General features: G+C 37.4%; 3 protein-coding genes across 4 annotated transcripts; 2 read left to right on the top strand and 1 right to left on the bottom strand.

Moving 5' to 3' along the window:
* Nucleotides 1-1,619: 1,619 nt before the first annotated feature.
* On the bottom strand, nt 1,620-22,788 carry LOC130730649 (uncharacterized). Of its 2 annotated transcripts, XM_057582712.1 has the most exons (24): nt 22,659-22,788; nt 18,746-19,136; nt 18,444-18,657; nt 18,229-18,310; nt 17,591-17,876; nt 16,869-16,971; nt 16,629-16,765; nt 15,744-15,917; nt 14,266-14,468; nt 14,020-14,163; nt 13,850-13,938; nt 8,068-8,212; nt 7,848-7,894; nt 6,584-6,639; nt 5,319-5,482; nt 4,271-4,458; nt 3,825-3,885; nt 3,661-3,733; nt 3,268-3,369; nt 3,050-3,146; nt 2,853-2,972; nt 2,546-2,757; nt 2,289-2,429; nt 1,620-2,048 (listed from the first exon to the last, which is right to left on the bottom strand). In XM_057582712.1, exons 2-24 carry the CDS (start codon nt 19,064-19,066, stop codon nt 1,863-1,865), a joined length of 3,345 nt encoding a protein of 1,114 aa, XP_057438695.1. In that variant the 5' UTR covers nt 19,067-19,136; nt 22,659-22,788; the 3' UTR covers nt 1,620-1,862. The 2 variants fall into 2 exon arrangements, with proteins under 2 accessions (XP_057438695.1, XP_057438694.1); XM_057582711.1 differs by lacking the exon at nt 22,659-22,788 and having other exon boundaries at nt 1,620-2,045.
* LOC130730650 (putative pentatricopeptide repeat-containing protein At5g52630) lies at nt 19,652-21,965 on the top strand. Its single transcript, XM_057582713.1, has one exon. It carries the CDS (start codon nt 19,901-19,903, stop codon nt 21,695-21,697), a length of 1,797 nt encoding a protein of 598 aa, XP_057438696.1. The 5' UTR covers nt 19,652-19,900; the 3' UTR covers nt 21,698-21,965.
* Nucleotides 22,708-23,430, top strand: LOC130725278 (agamous-like MADS-box protein AGL62). Its single transcript, XM_057576524.1, has one exon. The coding sequence runs from the start codon at nt 22,708-22,710 to the stop codon at nt 23,428-23,430; it is 723 nt and encodes a 240-aa protein (XP_057432507.1).
* Nucleotides 23,431-25,074: the final 1,644 nt, after the last annotated feature.

The following is a 25,074-nucleotide window of genomic DNA, read 5'->3' as shown; positions in this document are numbered from 1 at the left end:
AATGTACAAGGTGAGTGGCACGGCGGAGAAAGCCACAGCAAACATCAGTTGCAGCATATTCTTTTTTGTCTTGTGACTTCTTGTAAGAGAGAGGTGTGGTTATGGTTTATGATGATGGTGGTATAATAGAGAGGAGATGAGATTTGTCTCAATTCTGAAATCAGATTGAAAGAAAAGACAGAATCAATCAAACTGTGAAAACTGAAACTGTGGTGGGTCACCTTTCTTTCATAGTAATCCTTGTCTCGTGCGTGGGAAAGGGGAGACCCGGCAATTTATTCGTCACATACCATGACAAACAAGGATAAGATGGGGAAATTAAAAACTATATAGAGATTCCTAACTGTAAATGGTACTTGTATTACAAAACAAATGGATACATTTGATTTTGAGATATCATTTTAATTCTGACATTCTATTAAATTCCGATCACATCACCTCATATATACTAGTGTTTACTGTTTATTATAGATAAAAGGGAGTCGGTAAAATATTGATTAATATATATGTTTTTTATGATGAATGAGGATTTGGGTTCCTATACTTTTTTAAGTTTGGTTTTGTTCAAAATTATAGAAATCATTATAATCCATTTAGTATTGGTCGCAAGGGACCCAAACAAACAAAAAATAGGCTTAGATTCTCTCCGGTGACAGCAGCATCATCATAATTTAATCCATTTAATATTGGTGGCAAGGGACCCAAACAAACAAAGGGACCCAAACAAACAAAAGATGATTAACCTATGGGAGTTGGGTTTGGCACCCCACCTATGGGGCTTGGCACCCCACTTTATCAAATACGGAATTTAAAATTCCGTATTCTCCCTATTGAATACGGAACTTAAAATTCCGTACTGTATTTAAGCATGCGTGTCACATTTTCAACCACTCATTATATACTAAAACAGATACAGAATTTTATTTTCCGTATTGATACGGAACTTTAAATTCCGTATTTAATAAAGTGGGGTGCAAAGCCTAAGAGGTGGGGCACCAAACTCAATTCCCTTAACCTATGGGCTTAGATTCTCTCCGGTGAGTGGCATGATTATTATAGTAAAAAACAAATTATTTTTTCATCATATTTTAGACGGTTGAGATCGCTTTGGTGGTTGTGTCACTTGAGAGAAGTTGATTCCCTAAATTATGGTGATTTCTAAAAAAGTCCCTAAATTATGGCAATTTCTAAATAACTAAGAATTAAATTGTCATCTTACTTCTAAGTTTCTAATCTTTTGGTTCAAGTGAAGAGCTGCGAGGCTCCTAGTAGCTAGGGTAACTAATATGTTTTACTTTTTAGGGTTACCAAACTGGTCTGGTCAGTTTTCGCTGCGTTACAAAGGACAGACCCGAGCCGACCATGTCTACCCACTCCTAGTTTTTTCACCCGACCCGACCTTATCCACCCACTTTCATGGAGGGTTATTTCAATATAATCATAAGATTAGAGGCTAAGGTTTCTGTATTTGTTTATGTAAAGTTGGCAAATAACCTGTTTTTATTAAAACAAGCGTGGCTTGTAATCTTCTACCTTATTTGAGGCTGCATTGTATTGATATATTATAATATGAACGTCTATCTACACCCCTAAAATATATCAGAGTGGGTGGGCGGGTGTTTTGAGGGTACATTAATCTAATAATAACAGTTACACTGTACTGTATATATACAACATGCTCACGGTTATAACTACTTCTCATGACCATTCAACAAGGCAAGCCATGAAATCTGTTTCAAATATTTTAACTGCCCATACAAAGAGAATTTATGTACAATTTAAAAGATAAAAAATAACAGGGAGAGTGATACCGCAACTAAGTGAGATCTTCTATAACATACTCAGAAAATGTTATTCGCAGCTCATGGAGAAGATATGCATGCTAGCAACTTGGAGCAAAGCTGTCGTAATTCAAGTGATGGATCTGATGAGGAAACAGTTGAAAGTACGGACCTTGCTTCTAATAGTCCACCTGATATTTTTTCCAAAATCACATCTTCGCTGGCCATAAGAGATGCTATTAGCTTCGCACCTGCCATCCTTTCCTGCTGAACATTAATCATAAATGTTATTATGCGAAGAGGTTGGTGAAAATCTTAGTATATGCCTGGTAATTCATTTCACGTCACAGGATTCACAGACACCAACCAAGAATTAAATTTGATATATTGAACCCTATGTTAGATCTAGCATGTAAATAAACAATAGGAGAGACTTTTGCATAATTGTTTATCCTGATAAAATTACATACATCATGCTATTAATGTAGAAGATCAAAGTTAATTTACCTTCTCTGACTCCTTTCTTAGGGCCTTTAGCGAGATTTTGAGAAGCTCAGATGCATAAGGAAGAACTGCATATCCTAGATGATAGACAGCTGAAAATAGAACCTGGATGCATGCTGCTCTAATCTCTGACTTCATTTCAAACTGTTGACAAAACACTAGTTTTTCATAACCCGGGAAGAATGATCGTAAAGTTTCAAGAACTATATTAAAATCATACTAAAAGGTAATCAAGAACTAAATATGCTATGGTTTGGTACCTCAAGAGAATGAAGAAGAAAAGGAAGAACTTGTGCTGCAAAGCGCTTCTTGCAAGACTTTGAAATCTTCTGGCTAGCGCTGATGAGAACATTACCCATGCACAGACGAAAAGAGAGAGGAACAGCAGCAACACCATCACCCAACTCAGGAATAGATGCCTGCTCCTTGTCATTCACGAACTGGTGTATCATATAAGTGACAACAGAATTCCCTGCAGAAGAAGAATACAGGTTGGAGATGAAGAATGCAAATTGAACTACACAGTAGAATTTCCTTGCTTATATTCAGGATACACATAAATGATACCTTTCTTCTCAGCAACCGTAATTCTGTCTGGCGTGGAGTCTTTGATTGATTCCTTAGCTTGTAGTTCAGCACATATCATCAGTGCTAGACAATCAATGCATCCATGTTGTGCTTTAGAAACTGAAATTTATATTCATTAAAATGAGTTTGCCTTCACGTCAAATTGAAGGAAATTAGAAACTAAAATAGTTTCAGACCTGAATCAGCATTCAGGCAAGGCCATAACAGCACTGTTTCAATCATCCTTCTAATTGCAAGCATAGAAGGATGGGAAAGTGACTCCCAGCCTCTGACCTATAAATCCAAAAAAGCCACTTCACCGTAAGCTAAATTGAATCAGATAATGCAAGAAAATGAAACAGACTTTTAACAGCAGAACATGGCAATCTATATATTGATGGAGAAAAATAATTACCACAAGGGATGTGCATATTGAAAATAAACAGGCTTTTATCTTCACTATATCTTTAGAATCCATTGCCACCTCTAACTTGGAGCAAACAAATGGGATTAAGACCTAAAAAATCAAACAGCAACGAATAGTTAAAGTAATCCCTAAAAACTGCCAAAATAAGGTTTCCTGAGGTGCCATGTGATTCAGAATGCATCTGTCAAAAAGAGGAACAAGTGTAATCTAAAGATTTATATAATTTTACAGAACTGAGAACTACATCCAAATGAAAATTCATCCCTGGTGATTTTGGAATTGCTTCTAAAAGTTCTCAATCAAGGTAGCACTACTTCTTTAAGAGAAAAAAACACTGATGTGTTCACCAAAAGTTCAATATTTGATTAAAAAAGTCATTACTTGTGGATGAATGCGTCCGCACAGCTCAGCAGAGAGCTTCCGAACATCTTCAAATTCAAATTCACAAAATGCCCTGAAACAAATGAATAGCATGAAACATGCATCGGGCTCCTGTACTGCTTAATGGAAGGATATGACTGTATGCTAATTGTTCAAGGACCAACCTGTTTAGAAGGAGATTTGCAATACACTTGTAACTAGTCTCAGTGTCCCCGCTGTCTGAATCTACCTTACAAGAAGAAAAAAAATTGTAACGACATCACATGAAAATTATGATGGGTTAAAAGGAAAAATATGTATACTCGAGTCTGATAGACAGGTTTATGCATGATATTCAAGGAACTGAGATAGATAGGTAGGATTGAAATCTAGATTCCAGAGTCATGATTTTGTAACTGAACCTTAAGTATGAAATGTTATAGTAGTAAGATTTCTCTTGTGAACCTTTTATTATCTTTTCCGTGAAACGTCAGTTATTGCTATAGTTTCAAGTACCTAAAGTAACGGACCCACTAAATCTTGGCATGCAAATAACTAGAAGTATGAAGTGATACAACAAATATCCATCACAACAATCAGAAAGGAAAATAAATGAGGCATGAATATATACCATGAATCACATTTTGACCGAGTTTTCCATACATAATTGATGAATTCAGGTCATTGAAAGTTTTCATGGGAAGCATCTTAATTATGAGCAACGGGCAGAGACGCTCAAACAGAGATCGCTGCATTTCTTCAAACTCATCACTGGTATAGGTTCTAGACTCCCATCTTGATAAGAAACTTTCATGAATCCTGCAACAAATGATCGAACCATTGAGTCATGTATGCAGCATCATAGGAGCGAAAAAGAACTGCTACAAAATCCTAATTTTCCAATGTAGGACAAAGACAATTTAAATATATCCATATCCACAACTACCATACAATCAGTGAATATTTTTTACACTTTGCTTTTCATGCATCCACAGATTAAAGTGACCGCCGGAAGATAGTTTGAGGACTTTTATGATGTTTCTTTATTGTATGTGACTAAAATAACAATGCGAGCCAAGGTTGAGATATGAGGACGAAAGTAAGGGTGTACTCATGATCAAACACAATTCATAGAGATTAGAGCTCACATAAGCTTTAATGTATTATGAGGCAAACCAACCAAGCATCATAAAATAATATGTACGCCCCCAAACCAATCAGCTCCATAAATTTAGCACAACTCAAATATAAAATATTAATATACAGTCCTCAAAACTGTATTATTCCCAACCCTTTTCTTTGGCGTTGCACAGGAGCATACAAAACTATTTCCACGTGCAACTGAAGACAAATTCTGAAAACTGCATCCCATTGATATCCCACTCTAAGTTTCTTCAATTAAATCAATATTCTTTCTTTATCAGCAGTTGGCTTTACAAGTACGAATTTACCTGTCTTATTATATGTCCCATCATTGCATCCCAGATTTGACACAAACAGATACAGCTCTTTCAGGTTATAGTTAAAGATCTGAAGCTCACAATCATATATAAGGGGGAAATATAACAGCTACACTTTTTAATAGTAATTAGGTTAAAGGTAACATCACTTATCTTTAACAAGTAGTTAGAAGCACTAAGAAATTTTATTATAACAAAAAATGTAATACATAGACTCACTTCTTCTGTTCTCTAACATGCAACATAACATGATGCAATACAAGATCAGCAACATTTGCCAGGTCTTCACTGATATAACTCAAGAATTTCACAACAGTTGCATTTGATGGATCTGTGAACATCTTGTCAACCACTGGTCCAATTAAGGAGTTCCAGTCCTGGACCTGTTATATATCACATTTAACAAATAAGAATACTTTATCTAATCTATAATATATTATCTGTATCTGAACTAAAGGTACATTTATTGAAAAAAATTACAAAAATTTCAGAAAAATCTATAAAGAACAAGACAGTAAATAACTACAAAGTGCGCACAAAATGTTTACTGCTATGTTTATCTAAATGTTACGTGCTTTCCAATGTCAAAGGAAATATTGAGATGTGTTGAGATAAACATAAGTTTGAGACCCTACTGACTGGTTCCCAAATGTACACTACGAGCATGTTTGCCTTGATGTCCTGAAAACGTAAACGGATTTTTTTCAAATGGGACAAAATTGATCCTTTAGAAAAACGTGCACCGGAAAGTTGAATTTTGTGTTTTCCACCTCGCTAACGTCTAACCAAACACATTCTACATCATCGTAAAATTGTATTACAAAGAACCAACACGACATAGACAAAATGTAAATATATGGTAGGCCACAACTCCATATCAAGGGGGAAATAGATATATCAAAAGATAAAGAACAGCTACAAACAAAAAAATGAATGTCAAACCTCAACTCTTCAAGGATTGAATTTGTTAGATATAAAAGAAACCATTTTGGGCCTCTAACCAACATCATAAACTTTGGAATGATTTGGTTCTTAACGTGGGTCAGAGCAACTTCTCCTAATCAGTTGAGAATTTATTTGTAGCAACCCATACTATTCATAATCAAATTAAACTTTAACTAGGTTAGGTGGGTAGTGCTGAGCCGTTGTCAATGCCTTGAGAGCGCAAAGGGCTTTCATGTAAGGGCACAAATAAAGATATGAACAAATATTTGATGTGCTCAAGCTTTTGGAATTATTTGATTCTGGACAATATTAAAGGATTCTGGTATAACAATATTGCTTTACCAGTCCTTAAATGTTAAAGAATCTATCAGCATTTATGATTGGTATGAAGCCTTAGAAGTCTGATTTTCCTACACCTCAATCAAGTAAACCGGTTTACTTTCTGAATTAATTATCAGTCAATTTTTTCATGATCAGATTCGCACGTCAGAAAAGAAAAAACATGCCACTACACAGTATACTTGCATAATCATTCTTACACTTTTAGACCATTCTGGAACCAGTTTGAGTACTCGGTCAGCATCCAACTTTGATCCTGACACCAAAGTAAAAAAACATGATAACATAATGGATGCAGTATTTTTAACGAACAAAAAAGGAAAATTGAATTGCATCACCATAACAATGTTGCTCAATAATATAGTCACAGCTGTAAATAAAAATGGCTAAGGATCTCAAAGTTTTGATTACAACAAATATGAAGATCAAGCCAAGTCTAGCTAGCATGAAGCTTTCAAGTGGATTGGTCATATATACTACGTATAGCTTGTAAAAGCTCTACATGCTTTAAGGCTCAAAGAACCGCTCAAAGATAAAGTAAAAAGGGCAAAATAAAATTGATTCGTGTTAAAATAGTCCATCTCAAGGAAACTAGGATCACATGATTATAAGTGACATGTGTGTGTCTTGATAACAAATTAAAATGATATGTCCATATAATACCTTTTTTTTACATTCTTATATACTCCGTTAGGATCCATAAGCACCAACGACACTAGGCAATCACACATTAACAGTTAAAATGCTCTGACTGTTGAATACTTTGATTCCAGTAAGTTCAAGTGTGAACTTGCACAAATGGAGCAAGCATTCGTTTCCTACATTAAACTGTGAGAATTTGTTCAATTTAATAACTTGAGGTTTAGCTTTAGATAATGTTAGCCCAGGGTTGGTGGTAACCCTAATTAGCTTAGTTCAGAACCCATCCAGGTCATTAAGTGTTTCTGTCTGTGCACAGTTGCGTCAAAATTGTCTATATTTACAATTCCTTATATAGGGTGTACAAATAAGGAATTCAAGGAAAGTAGCATTTATGTGTACCAATTAGAAATTAGGAGATGTCAGCATTTATTAGTTGTAAATGGGAAAATTCCAATATTTATACCTGGATCTAGTAATTAGAAATAATGTATACGAAAGACCATTGGGACAATTTGACAGGTTATACTTACAGGCTAACATCCATGAGTATCCTTTTGAAATTGATATGAAATTTTAGAAAAATGGTGTACAAATCAATGGCGTCCAATTAATGGAAGATTTCCGTGAGAAATACATCTTCGAAATGTTTAAAATGGTATAAAACTAATTTACTTTTATATAGGTGCCCACTGTCAAAAAATACTGAACCTACCGTTTCTTAAATATATTGATATAGAAAATAGAAATAGCAAAGCAAAGAAACCAGCTCATGCATATTCTGTCAAATTGTGATGTAGAAAGTGCAACACACACACATACTACCTTTATCTCCGGTGGACTCTGAAAGATCCGGGCTATGGCTGATGTTGCTGCAAGGATAACGATGTAAAACTTATTGTCAAGAAATGATATCTTTAACATATCAAGACTTTTTCAGTTTTTGAACTCCAGCTTTAGAAACAGAAGCTTTCAGTTTTGTGCTTTCGTAAGTTCAGCTCCGCAACTTTAAAGGCCCAGTAGGAGTGAAGAAAAGAAAGCATACCTAAGACAGTCAAGAAGCAAGAATACAATTTCAATTCTCTGGTTGTGTCGTTTGAGGACGCCAATGATGGCATCACTAGCAGATGATTGGCTCTCACCAGAAGAGTAAACAAGACCAACCAATGCAGGCAAGTACAACAATGGGTCTGCAAGAGTAAGTTAAGTTAATTGGCAAGATAATGTGTTACTGTAAAAAAATAGTAATGAAATTACCAAAAAAGACAAATATATAAGTCAGTACTCAGTAATGACCACCAAATCTTTATAGGACAAAGCAATAGGTGTCATAAACATTCATACATGTTAGTTTAAATATTTTTGTGACAAGACCTTTAGTGGATCACCAAAATGTGCTATGTGATTAATAACAACTAATGACAAAGAATGAAACATTTGATTAAGGAAATAAAGGATAAGAAAAATAAAACCAGGAAATAGCAAAGAAGTAATGAACCTAAAAGCTTGTGTTATTTGGTGCAAGTTCAGGAATGGCTTTAAATACATCTCACACAAACCTCCTGACATGAAAGTCCTTTGGACTTGAGAAGCACGGGCCCAATAATACATTATGCTTGAAATTTAATAATAAAACAAGAGTGACAGCAAGCACGTAATCATTTGGACAAAAGAGGCTCCAAAACCAGTAAAGAAACACTTATCCAAAAACCTTAGCCATTATATGTGTCAACAGACTGTGAAATAGAGCATTTAATGCTCTTAATTAGCAGTTATATTTTTGTTTGTATATAATTATGTTGTTTCCTGTTTGTACTTAGTTTATTTTAGGTAGTTTCTTATTTTCATTCATTCTCCCTAATTCTCTCTTTAGTCAAGGATTTCCTTCTTTGACTTTGATCAATCACATTATGTAATTCCCTCTATAAGAAGAGGAATCCCTGTACAGTTTTTCATATCAATAATATTACCAAATATTTCAACTTGGCATCAGAGCAAAGATCTCTGCGCATCTGATTTGCATCCATGGCTGACAGTTCCTCAGCCAGCGATGATCAGAATACGGAGGAGATTGTGGTTCCCAAAGTCTCGCAGCCTCCAAGGCAGGAGCAGCGAGTCCTGTTCGGTGAATCTCATTCTGTCCAAATCACCACTTTTCGACTCAATGGGTCGAACTATTTCCGGTGGTCCCAATCTGTCCAGTTGTATATTCGTGGCAGAGGAAAACTTGGGTATCTCACTGGTGAGAAACCCATGCCAGATATTGCTGATCCACAATATGCTGTTTGGGACGCTGAAAACTCCATGGTGATGACATGGCTGGTAAACTCCATGGAGGAGGACATTAGCAGCAATTACATGTGTTATTCCACAGCCAAAGAGCTATGGGATAGTGTCACGGAAATGTATTCAGATCTTGAGAACAAATCTCAGATCTATGAACTCACCTTGAAAGTCAGAGAAATTCGGCAGGGAGGTAATAACGTGACAAAATACTTCCACTCTTTGAAGCGAGTTTGGCAGGATCTAGATCTCTTCAACACTTACAAGTGGAACTCTGCAGAGGATGCCAAACACCATCGACAAACCGTGGAAGAAGGTAGAATATTTCAGTTTCTTGCTGGTCTGAATGAAGAGCTAGATGAAGTTCGTGGCAGAATCATTGGGAGAGCAACCTTACCTTCATTGGGTGAGGTCTTTGCTGAAGTTAGAAGAGAGGAAACTCGCAGAAGTGTGATGATGGGAAAGACCAAAACGGATGCACCTCCTTCTGAGACCAATGCTCTTGCTGTAGAAACTGCTGCCCTTAAGACTTCTACTAACCAGAAGAACTTCTCAAACCGCTGGTGTGATCACTGCAACAGACCCGGTCATACTCGGGAAAGTTGCTGGAAAATTATTGGGAGGCCAGCACATCTAAAGGGTGGCAAGTCAGGTCCTAAAAATCAAAAATCTTTCCCTACAGCTCATGAGGCAGAAAAGACTTCCTTGAAAAAGGAACAAGTTGAGGAACTCATAAGGTTGTTAAATTCTAATTTTTTATCTGGTACTCCTAGTGGGTCTGTGGCACAAACAGGTAATTTTTCTACCCCTAGCTCCCTTAATTGCACCTCAAATATTCATGCACCATGGATCATTGATTCAGGTGCTTCAGATCATATGACTAGCCTTTCTCCTTTATTTAAAACCTATTCTCCTTGTTCTGGAAATGGAAAAATTAGAATTGCAGATGGTTCTTTTTCCGCAATTGCAGGGAAGGGGAAGATTACCTTATCCAATAACATTGACTTAGGAAAAGTTTTACATGTGCCCAAACTATCTTGCAACCTTCTTTCTATTAGCAAAATCTGCAAAGATTCCAATTGCAGTGACATTCTTTGACACTCATTGTGTTTTTCAGGACCGGATTTCGGGGAAGATGATTGGCAGTGCTAAGATGAAGGATGGACTTTACTACTTTGAGGATACTTTCAGAAATAAAGCAGCTCAGGGTCTTTGTGGTATGAGTTGCACCTCTGTTAGGGACCAAATAATGCTCTGGCATAACAGACTAGGGCACCCGAATTTTCAATATCTTAGGCATTTGTTTCCAGATTTATTCAAAAATGTTAATTGTTCTTCTCTTGAATGTGAAAGTTGTGTTCTTGCAAAAAATCAAAGAGCTCCTTATTATTCTCAACCATATCATGCATCTAGACCTTTTTACTTAATCCATAGTGATGTTTGGGGGCCTTCAAAAATTACAACTCAATTTGGAAAAAGGTGGTTTGTAACCTTCATAGATGATCACACCCGGTTGTGTTGGGTCTACCTTATGCATGAAAAATCTGAAGTTCCTAATGTATTTAAAAGTTTTTCACAAATGGTAGAAACTCAATTTGATACAAAGATCTCCATTTTGAGGAGTGATAATGGAACTGAGTACTTCAATCAAAATCTCAATGAGTTTCTGAAAAATAAAGGCATTCAGCATCAATCGACATGTCCAAATACTCCTCAACAAAATGGCACCGCTGAAAGAAAAAATAAACATCTCCTTGAAGTAGCTCGTGCCATTATGTTTGAGAGTAATGTTCCAAAGTATTTGTGGGGAGATGCTGTCCTAACAGCAGCCTATCTTATAAATAGAATGCCCACTCGTGTGTTGAATTATCGCACACCTTTGGAAAATTTCAAAACCATTTTTCCAGCATGTCGATTACATACTGATATGCCTTTAAAGGTGTTTGGTTGTACAGTTTTTATGCATAAACCTTCCACATCTCGGTCCAAACTAGACCCAAGGGCAGAAAAATGCATTTTTGTTGGTTATTCTCCAAACCAAAAAGGATATAGAGTCTTTAATCCTATCACAAAGAAGCTTTGTGTTAGCATGGATGTTACCTTTCTTGAACATCAACCTTTTTTTCAAAAAAATTCCCTTCAGGGGGAGAATAATAATGTGAGTGAAGACAATTTTTTGCATGAACCGCTGCCCATTCCTATTGTAGACACAGAGAATACAAATTTTATTGATGAATGCAACAAGGAAGAACATGTGGAAACAAGTTCTGAAATTTCTAAAGAAAATCTTATGCCAGACTTAGGTGGAGCCCAAACAGAGAAAGAAATACCACAGTCAAAAAAGGAGTTCCATGTTTATACTCGGAAGTATCCTAAAAGGACCAAAGACCAATCCATCATCTCTGCACCAAGCCAACCAGAAATCCCGGAAGAAGGCCAAGTAAGAATACCACAAGAAATTCGAGGTAACACTGACATTTTCACTTCTACTATTGAATTACCCATAGCTATTAGAAAAGGAACCAGAACCTGCACCCAAAAATCAGAAAAATCTAGCACAAACCATCCCATTTCCCAATATGTTTCCTACCAAAATCTTTCACCGAATCACAAAGCTTTTACCTCTAAAATAACAGATCTGTTTGTGCCTAGAAACATTGAGGAAGCACTAGATGATCCCAATTGGAATTTAGCAGTCTTAGAAGAGTTGAGTGCACTGAAAAAGAATGAAACTTGGGAAATAACAGACCTGCCACGTGACAAAAAACAGGTGGGTTGTAAGTGGGTATTTACCATTAAGTGCAAGGCCGATGGAAGTGTAGAGAGGTACAAGGCGAGATTGGTGGCAAAAGGGTTCACTCAAACTTATGGAGTAGACTATCAAGAGACGTTTGCTCCAGTTGCTAAACTTAACTCTGTTCGGATTCTTATATCCCTTGCTGCAAGTTACAACTGGCCTTTACATCAATTGGATGTAAAGAATGCTTTCCTGAATGGGGAGTTAGAGGAAGAAGTGTTTATGAGTCTTCCCCCCGGATTTGAAGAAGAACTTGGAAGAAATAAGGTGTGTAGACTAAAGAAGTCATTATATGGGCTGAAGCAATCTCCAAGAGCATGGTTTGAGAGGTTTGGAACAGTGGTAAAAGGGCTTGGATATATCCAAAGCCAAGCTGATCACACATTGTTCTATAAACATTCAGCAGATAATAAGGTTGCTATCTTGATTGTATATGTTGATGATATTATTCTGACAGGTGATGATAGCTTGGAACTCAAAAATCTGAGGGAGAAACTTGCTAAAGTTTTTGAAATCAAGGAACTTGGCACATTGAAATACTTCCTTGGAATTGAGTTTGCAAGATCAAAGGAAGGTATCTTTATGAACCAGCGAAAGTATATTCTGGATCTTTTAAAAGAAACAGGATTACTTGGATGCAAAGCTGTAGAAACACCCATGGAGCCCAACTTAAAGCTGCAACCAGCTGAAACAGAAAATATGGTGGACAAAGGAAGGTATCAGCGACTAGTGGGAAGGCTAATATACTTATCTCACACCCGTCCAGACATTGCCTTTGCTGTAAGCATGGTAAGCCAGTTTATGCATGCACCAGGTCATGAACACTTGGAGGCAGTTTTTAGAATCTTAAGATACTTGAAGGGATCACCTGGGAAGGGGCTTCTTTATAAAAACCGTGGGCACCTTCAGGTAGAAGCCTACACTGATGCAGACTGGGCAGGGAGTGTGACAGACCGAAGATCAACATCAGGCTATTGCACCTTTGTTGGAGGAAACTTGGTTAGTTGGAGAAGTAAAAAACAAACCGTTGTAGCAAGGAGTAGTGCAGAAGCTGAATTTAGAGCAGTTGCTCATGGAATTTGTGAGGCATTATGGGTGGAAAAGCTTCTACAGGAATTAAAGGTTTTCAATTCTCCTCCAATAAAGCTTTATTGTGACAACAAGTCTGCAATATCTATTGCACACAACCCGGTCCTACATGATAGGACCAAGCATGTCGAAGTTGATAAACACTTCATCAGAGAGAAGATAGAAAGTGGGCAGATTTGTATTACATATGTTCCCACTGCAGAGCAATCGGCAGACATCCTAACCAAAGGATTACCCAAGAAATCCTTTGACAACATAACTAGCAAGCTGTCTATGGAGGATATCTTTAGGCCAGCTTGAGGGGGAGTGTCAACAGACTGTGAAATAGAGCATTTAATGCTCTTAATTAGCAGTTATATTTTTGTTTGTATATAATTATGTTGTTTCCTGTTTGTACTTAGTTTATTTTAGGTAGTTTCTTATTTTCATTCATTCTCCCTAATTCTCTCTTTAGTCAAGGATTTCCTTCTTTGACTTTGATCAATCACATTATGTAATTCCCTCTATAAGAAGAGGAATCCCTGTACAGTTTTTCATATCAATAATATTACCAAATATTTCAACTATATGACAGCCCAATAATAGTTTTTAATTTATCTAACATATACTAAGAAATAGTAAACAAAAATACACCGTATATTTCAGTTTTAATGCTAACCTATCAATGGAAGCAACTTGGATGTTTGCTCACGAATCAAAATTTCTTCATCTCCAAGCAGCCCAAGCAATTTGTTGGCAATATCTTGCCTAAAATAGACGTACCAACAATTAAATAAACAAACAACTAAGAAATATGGTATAACAATATGACTATATGAGCAATCATACCAAGCAGAATAAGGCAATAATTTCTGTGACTCTGATGATATATTTAAGATCTCTGATATAACGTCCAAAGCATTTCTTCTCTGTGAAATGTTTCCAGAAGCAAGGCGCTTTAGAACTTCCATAAGGCACTTATCATCTTTGCTCCTGTTCAATCATGTATATCAGTTCTGATTTAAAAAAAGTAAGGATTTTGGACTTAAAAAGTATTATTACTCAGTATCATATGAGAAAGAATGGACTAACTACATTGAGCAGTATTCTGCTATCAGCAAAACAACAGCTCTAGCTGGACCGTCCTGTTCATCTAGAAGGTGAAGCAGAAAAGGTATCACAAGATTCGCCTGTCTACTGTCAGTGAGTGTGTCTTCTTCTGAGTAATCTGGCTTCAAAATAATTGCCTTGAATATTGAAACAACCCCAACTACCACATCTTCATCACTGCAGTTGAGCTATACATGAAAGAGCGGAAAGTAAATCTAAAACATTATGTTCCACTGTCATTCTGATAAGAGAATCTAAACCCAAATTACTAAACTGATTAGTAACTGACTTCTAAATCCATCATAGTCATAGCTCAAAAAAGAAAACTAGATAATATATAACTCATAATCTATACCACAGTGCAGTAAAAGCCCAATTAGTCATAACAGATGGCAATATCAGTATCACCTGTTAAGGAAAACCAGAAGTCCTGCTGAACCTAGAAAGACTTCTACGAAGTAGGAATGTGTGTATTAAACCATAATATATTGATATATTTTTCTCCTTGACCTCAAATGACAATTGAGCAAGCTTTGCCGTAACATGCTCTTTAACTTAAGATCAGTATCAGTACACTATTTAATCATTTGATCATTGGAATAGGGGTTATGAGAAGTGAATGGAGTATAAGTGTGATTGGTAGCTACCATAAAACCAAAGAAATTCCTATTCCATTTAAGTAGGGATAAGAAATTTATAGTATACCCTTTGTCTTCCTTTGAAATGACAAAATCCTCATCTCCTACCCACAATTGCTCCCAGGGTCTCCACCACTTGGCACTTGCTACGGCTGTTGCACATACCAAGCTCCACCAACACAGTCTACCATTTTGTTTCTTGTATAGTTTGGTATTAAGGGATAAAAGAGAATAGCCATTTCATTTTTTACAATATCAAAATTAATATATTCTTGTGGGGATGATAATCCCATTCCCATTTCTCCTTTAAAATCATTTGACCAAACTTAACTCCTAAAGTAACTTCAGCAGGATCTTCATCCCAAAAGATCTCTATCAACTATTTGAAACTGTAATTTATTAATGTTAGGTGGTGCTAGAATTTATAAAATTACACAAAAGTACTCTGCTTTGACAGGGCAACATAGGGAACCAACAATGTTAATTATACTATGGAAGGTTTTGAGAAAAAATCAGTGTCAGTGTCCAATGCAAGTTAACCTATTCAACATTAGATCTTTCTTTCAAATACCAAGGGCACTATTACTGCACTTAGAGCATTGCAAATACCACATCATACAAGGCCAGAACTCACAAAACAAAAATAGTAACAAATGACATGTTTATTCTAAGTTTCTAGCAGTAATAGAGTGCTACAAAACCTGATGCAAGGAAAGCATATGCAAAATTTTAGGAAATAGAGATAACATATTCATTAGCAGAATCAAATGGTTGTGCAATGGCCATGTTATAATTAGATATGCAATATATTTCCTCAAGAGGTACCTGTGGTACTAGAATGCGTGAGATATTCATTCCAAATTCTGACACTGTTCCTTCAAATCTCTTGCTATCTAGACGTCCCAGTAGTAAGCATAGACAGTTCAAAAAAAACTTCATTGTCTCCAACCCACCATCCTTGTTGTCAGTATACCCACCAGCATGGTTGTCCATATAATACTGAAATTTCATGGATATCATATCAGCAACTAAACAATTCCATCACACAATCATATAAAGCATGAAGAATTGAACTAAAAATATATCTATTTCTAAAACAGTAACAAAAGCCTTTTCCCATTAGCTGGGGACAGCTACATGGATTCAATGATGCCACAATGATCTGTCCTAAATCATATCTGACGACAAATCATTTAAATATAAACCCTTCTTAATGGTTTGGCAAATGGACTCTCTTGGTCTCCTTCTACCTCTAAATTTTGAACAAACCTCAATTTGATCTACTCTTTACTAATTACTAGGGCTTCCATAAGTTTTATCTGCACATGCACATGTCACCGAAAAAAATCTACCATCTTTTCCACAATAGATATGCTATCCTGACTTTCTCTCTCATAGTCCTATCTAGTCTTAAGTGCCACTCATCCATCACTGCATTTCCATCTCCACATCATTGAACTTTTTTCTTGTTGGCTCATTACCATCAAACACTAAATCTCATAAAACACCACAAGTCTTGCAGTTGAGTGAGAAAATTTTCCCTTAAGCTTAAGTGGTACTTTTCAATCACAAATAAGACCAAAAGCACTACTCCATTTCATCTACCCTGCTTGACGACTCCTATGGTTTACATATCCCTCTATTTCCCCATCATTTTGTATGAAGAATACCGTCAAAACATCATAGTAGCAAATTTATACTGCATAAAACCTGAATTCCAGATAAATACTGGTCCAAGAGTTCCTTGTAATGCTGAGAAAACTTATGATCTTCCAAGTGTAATAGCATGCTATAATGCTTCCAGCAAGAGCATAGTAGTAAATCCCCAGACTTCAGAGCATTACAATCTGTTTTAACATTGCAAACAATGAGAAAAATTCCGGTTAATAGAAAGCTACGCGAGTGAATTAAATATGAAGGAGCAACAAAAGAATACAATGATTCCAGAACCTGCCTCAGGTAGCAAGGACCCATAGTGACCCTTTATCTCCTCCAGCCATTTCAGAACTTGCTCCAATCCTTGAGCATGTAATAAACGGCTTTTTTTGCTCCACTGCAATGTAGGGTTACTCAATTAAGTTTGGCGCAAATTTCAAAGAAGGCAACAGGGAAAGGTTAATGCTCAAACCAAGTTATTACATTCTTTTTTCATATATGCATTCATGTTAGTAATTTTGATGAAAACAACTGAAGCATTTGCTGGAACTGGAACCTATGGCATTTAGAATTCAGTTTCGATTTCAAGACTGATATAATAGTCTTCGCAGTAACAGATAAATGCACACCAGATAGTTTGTGGTGGTTTTGTATCAGCATATCCTCTGACAAAGAATGTGTAAAAATAGCATGATAGCTTCTATGTTCATTTAATTTATTCAGCATGCAGATCCATATGATGCTAAGTATGCAATAACAGGGCTTAACAGTAATCATAATCCTGAAATCAAAACAGGCCTTTGTTTCCAAATTCAAGATGATAGAGAACGTTCCCAGTCCCACAGCTAACCTTCTAAAACTCTAGTCTATGGACTGTGGGGTTAAAAAATGCAATGACTTTCTAATGTTCACCGATTCAATATAATTTCCAAATTGGATATTGCATCACATGAATATATGGCACATTGTTTAAAACGTAAATGATTCAGATAATAATTAAAAGAGTATTAACTTACAGAAAGGAGTCTTTGCACCAAACATATAAGGTGATCTAAATGGTTCCAAAGAATATAGTCCCTTTCAAACTTTGACATCAACAAAGATTTTGAACCCATTTTCACCTTCTTTTCAACACTAGGAGATTGTACAAAAGCAATTGCCTGATCTTTTGCTCTAGTATTTAATCTTGACTTCTTACCATCAAGCTCAGCCACTTTTGTTAATGCTCCAGAAATGGACAACAAACAGTCAGCGGCAGACACTCCAAGGCGAGATGGCAACTGAAAACCATCCTGCAGAGTGCTGAAGAGCCCGTGATCAGTAAACAAAGTTGATGGAATAATGAGAGAGGAAATTTTAGAGATTATAACCCATAAAGGAGCGCAAAAGGAGGAAATATAGAGTTGACATTATCGTAAAAATTAATGCACAGCATGCCACAAGATCAAATTAATATTAAGAGCAGATTATTGAAGACGAGTAGCTGTGCACAATAATCATTAAATTACACAACATCAGTAATCAGCCAAATGCTTCCAGCCAAACAGATTATTGAAGATGAGTAGCTGTGCACAATTAATCAACAGCATTGCGAAATCAACCACTAAACAACTTTCATTAAAATGCAAAACAGGTTCATCAGAAATGACAGTACCTTTCATTACTTACAATGCCTGCCAAATCAGGCAAGCGGGTCGATAGTATCTTCAACAAATCACCATATCTCTCCCTTATTCCTATCACACAAGTTATTAAAAGCACATTAGAACAAGACTTAATTAAGAAAGAAAAAAAAATCAACTTTTCTAGGCCATGAAGGTAAATGTGATAACAACAATACAATAGCACGAGCGAAAACTGCAAACTCACCAGCAAGCATGGATTGATGAACAGAACTATCATACTCTACAAGACTCCGAACAAGGAGACACCAACCAAACAACACATACCGGTCGTCGCGCTTTCTGGCAACAATGCCAGCAAGCGCTTCAGCAACGGGCACGAAGAGAAGCTCGTCCTGGAAGAGCCAGCTGAGCAGAATCATGGCTTGGCCACCGCGTTTGGTGTCCTTGGACTTCAACAACTGCAAATCAAGAAGGAACATGAACAAAACAACAAACACTGAATCACGAGAACGAAATGAAGAAATCAAATTGGGAGAAATTGAATACGCTGTGGATGATGGGAAGGAGGAGTTGGTCGAGGGAAGTGAGATTGTTGGCGGCGGCGGCGTCGGTGACGAAGGTGTGGAAGAAGCGGAGGGAGTGTTCGAGGGAAGCGGTGGAAGGAGGAGTGGGGGAAGGTGATAGGCGAGAAATGGAGTCGTGGAGTTTGGTGGGGCGGGTTGTGAGGAGAGAGGTGACGGCGCGTGCGAGCGTGACGGAGACGATGGATTCGGGTTGGGGGTCCGATTTCCATAGCAGTAACTCTTGTTGTTCACTGCTACCACCTGATGATGATGATGATGATGATGATGATGATGCTTCTTCCATTGTTCTCTTCTCTGCTTCTGCTCTGCGCGCACTCTCAATCTCAAGGGGCTGACTCTGTTTTCTGCTTACTCTACCAATAAAACCAGATTTTAGCTTCATTCTTAAAAGAACGAGGGGCAGAAAATATAAAGTCATAATCAAAAGTCATAATCATTTTGATAAATTTTGTAAATTATTATCACTTGAAATCTAGTGGGACGAGTTAGGACGAGTTAAACATGACTTTCACCCGGCCCTAGATATTGATTAGGTCTAATTTTTAAACTCAAACACGTATCTAGACCTGAAGAATCCCGATTAGATGCGGGTTTAAGGGACATTGGTCAAGACGTGTCAATGGACAAGATCGTGTATTGTACCCCTAGTGGATGGGATGTAATTCATGTTGAGGTTTGGTGTGTGTTTATACTGAAATGGGGTGAGGAGTGGGGGAAGATAGTTTAAGTAGAGGAGAAAATTTAATTTTCCAAGCTATATATAAGTAGTCCTTCTAAAATAAATAAATAAATGCAATCCTTTAACTGACACGTTCATTTTTCAAGTCATAAGCAACTCAAGCTTCTATCCGAACTAAAATTCAAAAAATTTAGAAAGTTTAAGGACTCAAATACAACTTTACTCTGACGGGTTAAATTAGGTCGACCATATAGTTAGAGACTTAGAGAGTTAGAGGGGAAAAAACAATAGTTAACCCTAAAAGTAACCATGCTATTTGAAAATTGAAACAAATTACAAGTGATAATTTACAAAAATGTTCCCACCCAAAGCCCTTTTCAATCACTCTTCCCTTTTCCTCCGGCAGCCGCCGCAGCACCACCGTCTAAAGTCAAAGTAATGCACGATCCTCCAATCCCCCTCCCACAACTACAACCTCTGCAACTCTCCCTCTCAGGGAACTACCGCGCCATCTGCAACCACCTCCTCGCTCTAACCCACTCTCGATCCCTCCGCAGAGGCCTCCAACTCCATGCCCACATCATCAAAACCGGCCTCGAAACCATCCCTCTCCTCTCCCACCACCTCATCAACTTCTACTCCAAAACTCAACTCCCCAACTCCTCCCTCCAAGTCTTCAACTCCTCCCCTCACCGCTCCGCCACCACCTGGAGCTCCCTCATCTCCTCCTTCGCCCAGAACGACCTCCCCCATCTCGCCCTCGACTTCTTCCGCCAAATGCTCCGCATTGGACTCCTCCCTGATGATCACATTCTCCCCACCGCCGCCAAGTCCTGCGCCGCGCTCTCATCCATCCACGTCGGCCTATCCCTCCATGCCCTCGCCCTTAAAACCGCATACCACCTCGACGTATTCGTTGCCAGCTCGCTTGTTGATATGTATGCGAAATGCGGGGAAATCGGGTATGCCCGGAACGTGTTTGATGAAATGCCCCACAGAAATGTGGTGTCGTGGAGCGGGATGATATATGGGTATGTTCAATTGGGTGAGGATGAGGAGGCTCTGAGGCTGTTTAAGCAGGTGCTCGTGGAGGAAGACGTCGGGGTTAATGATTTCACATTGTCTAGTGTTTTGAGGGTGTGCGGTGCTTCCACGTTGCTCGAGCTCGGGAAGCAGATACACGGGTTGTGTTTCAAGACGAGCTTTGACTCGTCGTGTTTCGTGGCTAGTTCTTTGATTTCGTTGTACTCCAAGTGCGGGGCTGTTGAAGGAGCTTACCAGGCTTTTGAGGAGCTGCAAGTTAGGAATCTTGGGATGTGGAATGCGATGTTGATTGCGTGCGCTCAGCACGCGCATACGAATAGAACCTTTGAGCTGTTTGAGCAGATGAAGAGTGTTGGCGGGGTGAAGCCTAATTTCATCACGTTTTTGTGCGTGCTTTATGCTTGCAGCCATGCAGGGTTAGTGGAGAAAGGCCAGCATTACTTTGAGTTGATGAAGAAGGACTATGGTATTGAACCCGGGTCACAACATTACGCCACCATGGTGGATTTGCTTGGCCGTGCTGGGAAATTGCAGGATGCGGTTCAGGTGATCGAGGAAATGCCTATGGAACCCACAGAATCTGTTTGGGGGGCTTTGTTGACAGGGTGTAGAATACATGGGGATACTGAACTTGCATCCTATGTTGCTGATAGAGTTTTTGAGCAGGGTCATGTGAGTTCTGGCCTTAATGTCCTGCTTTCTAATGCTTATGCTGCTGCTGGGAGATGGGAGGAAGCAGCAAGAGCAAGAAAGATGTTGAGAGACCAAGGAATAAAGAAGGAAACTGGTTTGAGTTGGGTGGAGGAAGGGAATAGAGTTCACACATTTGCTGCTGGGGACAGGTCTCATGCGAAAACAGTGGAAATTTATAACAAGTTAGAGGAGTTAGGAGATGAAATGGCCAAAGCTGGTTATGTTGCAGACACTTCGTTTGTGTTGAAAGAAGTGGGTGGCGAAGAGAAGAATCAAACCATTAGGTATCATAGTGAGAGGTTAGCCATAGCATTTGGCCTCATTACTTTCCCTCAGGAACGACCAATCAGAGTGATGAAGAATTTGCGTGTTTGTGGTGATTGCCACACTGCGATTAAGTTTATTAGCAAAATTACTGGAAGGGTACTCATTGTGAGAGACAATAACCGGTTCCACCGATTTGAGGATGGAAAATGCACTTGTGGAGATTATTGGTGATTATAAGGTGCTGACTGCTGAGTATGCGTGTGATTGAACATTGAACTTAACACTGCAGAATTCTGCTTCTCCATTTCATTCATGCGCTGGGATCTTAGAATCATCATGTTTGCAATGGTGCAAATAGGGAAACAAAAACAGAGTAAAAGATTATTTATGGGGCAGTAAGTAAACAAGAATAGCATAAGCTTACTATATGACACCATTTTTTTTTTCTTTTCAATCTAGAGTTCAAGTAATGATGGACGGGTTTTGATTTTTTTCCAAAGGGTGACTCATTTCTTGTGTCAACCTATAAAATTATATCATGATGTTGGTTCAAATATATTTAGGTTTACGACAGTTGTGTGTGGCTAAAAAATTAACGTAATGATTTTCTAAACAAGTGATTACTCGATGAAGGTATTTTGTTCCTTAATGTAAGTTCTTTAGACATTTCAAAAGTTAGTCACGTGGGGACCATTTCCCCTGTGAAGACCGGTGGCCAAAAGACAAAAAAAAAAGTAATTTTTCTTTTCTAATTAATCTTGAGAAGAAAATGTAATTAGGAAATTAATTTCACCAAATCACTCATCCATTTTTTTCTTTTTTACCAATCGCCGATTTTACGAGCTAGTATTTATATGATCATTAAAAATGATTTCCAATTACTATCCTAAAAAGAGATCTCATGTAATGCAAATTTTCAGATTTAAATTTCTTAAAAGAAAAAAAGAGATCGCATGAAATAATTCAATATATTTTCATTAATGATTAAGATTGTTTTTTTTTTCACACGATTGCTGAACCAAAATAACTCTGACTTGGAGATTAATTAACTCTATTGAATTTGTTTTCAAAAAAAAAAAACTCTATTGAATTTAAGACAACTAGAGAACTATATATATATATACAAAGCAAATTAGTAATTACAAAACCCAAATTATTGTAAGAGTGTGCTAAAAGTTAAGTTAAAACTTACTTTCTTCTTCTTCCCCACTCTGTTTTCTTGTTCTTGTTCTTGAATTGCAATGGCACCTTCACAACCACGATCCAAACGAAACACCACCACGGAGAAGAAGAAAACGCAAGCAGACAAACGACGCGATCAGTTGTCGTTTTCCAAGCGGAAGAACGGGCTCTTCAACAAGGTCACCGAGCTCTCCATTCTCTGCCAATCGGAAACCGCGGTGATTGTAACCTCAAAGAACAACGACGGCGGTGAGATTTTCACGTGCGGCTACCCCTCTCCGGACGCCGTCATACAGCGGTTTCTCACTGGAGGGAAGGCGCGGCGGCGGGAGGAGGTGGGGGAGGAGAAGGTGGAAGCGCTTAGTTCTGAGTATGAGGCTGTGCAGGAACGGTTGAAAGAAGAGCAGAGGAAGCTGCAAGCGATAATGGAGGAGAAAGAGATGAAGGGTTCTGTGTTTCCTTCTTGGTGGGAAACCCTCATTGACGACATGGATTTGGATAGTGTTGAGCAGTTCAAGAATTCCATGGAGAATTTGAAGCTTAACCTGATTGCGCGCCAAAGATACTGTGAGATGATTCCTGGGCCGCCACAGATGATGGTGGCTCCGCCTCCTTCGCGGCCTCAGGCGATGGCTGCTCTGCCTCCGCCGCCATTGAAGAACTTGCCGCCGGTGGATGCCAAATTTGGAGTTTGGGTTCCATGTGGTCAAAGAGTTACTACACGGGTCGTAGAATCGGACTTCGGAAGTGATAGTATTACTTTCATGATTCCTCCTATATGATGTGACCTGAAACAAAGAGAGATGGATGGAAAATTATGGTGTACATGAGATGTCTATATTGGTTAGATATTTGAATCTCATGATTGATATTATTTTAAGCTTAACATGACTTTCTATTTTTTTTATACAGTAACATGACTTTCTATAAGCTTGTGCTTCTTTTGTTTTGGTAGATTATAAATTGTGCTTCATTGGTACATTTGAATATAAGTGTTTTTTTGTTCTTTTTTCAATATCTTATGTGATGGAGACATATTATTACATGTTTTGAAGTACTCAACAACATGTTACTGGTTTTTATCTTTTCTTTTTCATTATTACTGCTGAAGGCACTTACTATACTCAACAAAATTAGAACAAGTTGTTTTGTTGGTTTGGTTTCTGAGTGACAGTTCAGTTTACTCCTTATAGAAACTGCTTAATATTGGGGAAAATATAATTAATTGGCTTTGTTTCTTCAGATAGACCAAACTAGTTACCCAGTAAGTACTTAGATATTACTTCTCTCAGTTAATATTGGAGAAGCCAAATCAATATCAGGAAGGAAGATGTGCAAGCTAGCAATCAATACTAATTGTGATCCAAATTGAAGCTGATAACATTAACTCATAGGACTCTTTAGCATTTAGATGTAGAGATAGACAATCTATTTCCTAGAATTTTTTATATTGCAGTTGGTTATACTAAGGACTACGTTTTTTATTTATACAAAGACTACCTCTGAATGTTAGTTTCTTTCTCTTGTAAGTGTTAGAATATAATATTATAATAGCATATTATAACATTTATTTTTGATTTATTTTGATGTAATTATGGATGAAATTATCTCGCGTAGATTTATTTCCTAGTTGACTAAATCTACGCGAGATTACATGCATAATTACATTAAAATAAATCAAGAATAAATATTATAATATGCTATTCTAATATTCTATTCTAACCATAAGTTCCCTTACAAGCAAGGCCCAAGACAGTTGTGCTTCACACAAAGAGCCTTACTTCATGTAACTGTTTTTCGTTCTTGGACCTTTCATGTTTCAATAGATAATAGATTAAGGCTCCGCTTGGAAATACAGCTTAATTAAGCGTTTATGGTCATAAGCGCTTATACATAAGCTATTTTAAAAAAATTTATTGAAATAAATAAAAAATAAGCTATATATAAGCATAAACTCTTTTTCATAAGCTATCATGAGTAGCTTATGAAAATAAGCTCAAAACAGCTTATGGTAGGTGGTCATAAGCTGTTTGCATAAGTTCTCCCAAACACTGGCATAAGAGCTTATATATTATCAAGTAAGCTCAAATAAACTCTTCCAAACGGGGCCTAATTCTCTTACCCTCCCTAAAGATGTCTCCTCCCCTCTCATTCATTTGGAAGGTATGAGCACTTATATAAGTTAGTGTTTATTGACCCCCCAAAAAAAACTTAGTGATTAGTTAATTTTATGAAAATATCTTATGATCAGTCTATAAATTTTGTTTAGATTATTTTGATAAATTTCCCATATTAGTTTATTTATAGCACAACTAGTGTTTTTTACCCGCGCGTTGCACGGGAAATATGTCTATTGTATTTGATACATTAATTAATACTTTAATTATTAAAAATATATTAAACAACGAATGAAATAGAAAAGTCAG

Source organism: Lotus japonicus, chromosome 1 (genome assembly GCF_012489685.1).
Source record: "Lotus japonicus ecotype B-129 chromosome 1, LjGifu_v1.2".
NCBI classification, from domain to species: domain Eukaryota; kingdom Viridiplantae; phylum Streptophyta; class Magnoliopsida; order Fabales; family Fabaceae; genus Lotus; species Lotus japonicus.
Note: the sequence above shows the minus strand (reverse complement) of the source record. Positions and strands in the feature narration are given on the sequence as shown.

What these genes read in the sequence shown, in the direction of transcription:
- LOC130730649 (XM_057582712.1), bottom strand. Translation starts at nt 19,066, where the DNA reads ATGGAAGAAGCATCATCATCATCATCATCATCATCATCATCAGGTGGT. An exon ending in AGTATTTATCTGGAATTCAG is followed by an intron (nt 15,918 to 16,628) that starts GTTTTATGCAGT and finishes ATGAAATTTCAG; the next exon opens with TATTATATGGACAACCATGC. An exon ending in CATGTTAGAGAACAGAAGAA is followed by an intron (nt 4,459 to 5,318) that starts GTGAGTCTATGT and finishes CATTTGTTGCAG; the next exon opens with GATTCATGAAAGTTTCTTAT.
- LOC130730650 (XM_057582713.1), top strand. Translation starts at nt 19,901, where the DNA reads ATGCACGATCCTCCAATCCCCCTCCCACAACTACAACCTCTGCAACTC.
- LOC130725278 (XM_057576524.1), top strand. Translation starts at nt 22,708, where the DNA reads ATGGCACCTTCACAACCACGATCCAAACGAAACACCACCACGGAGAAG.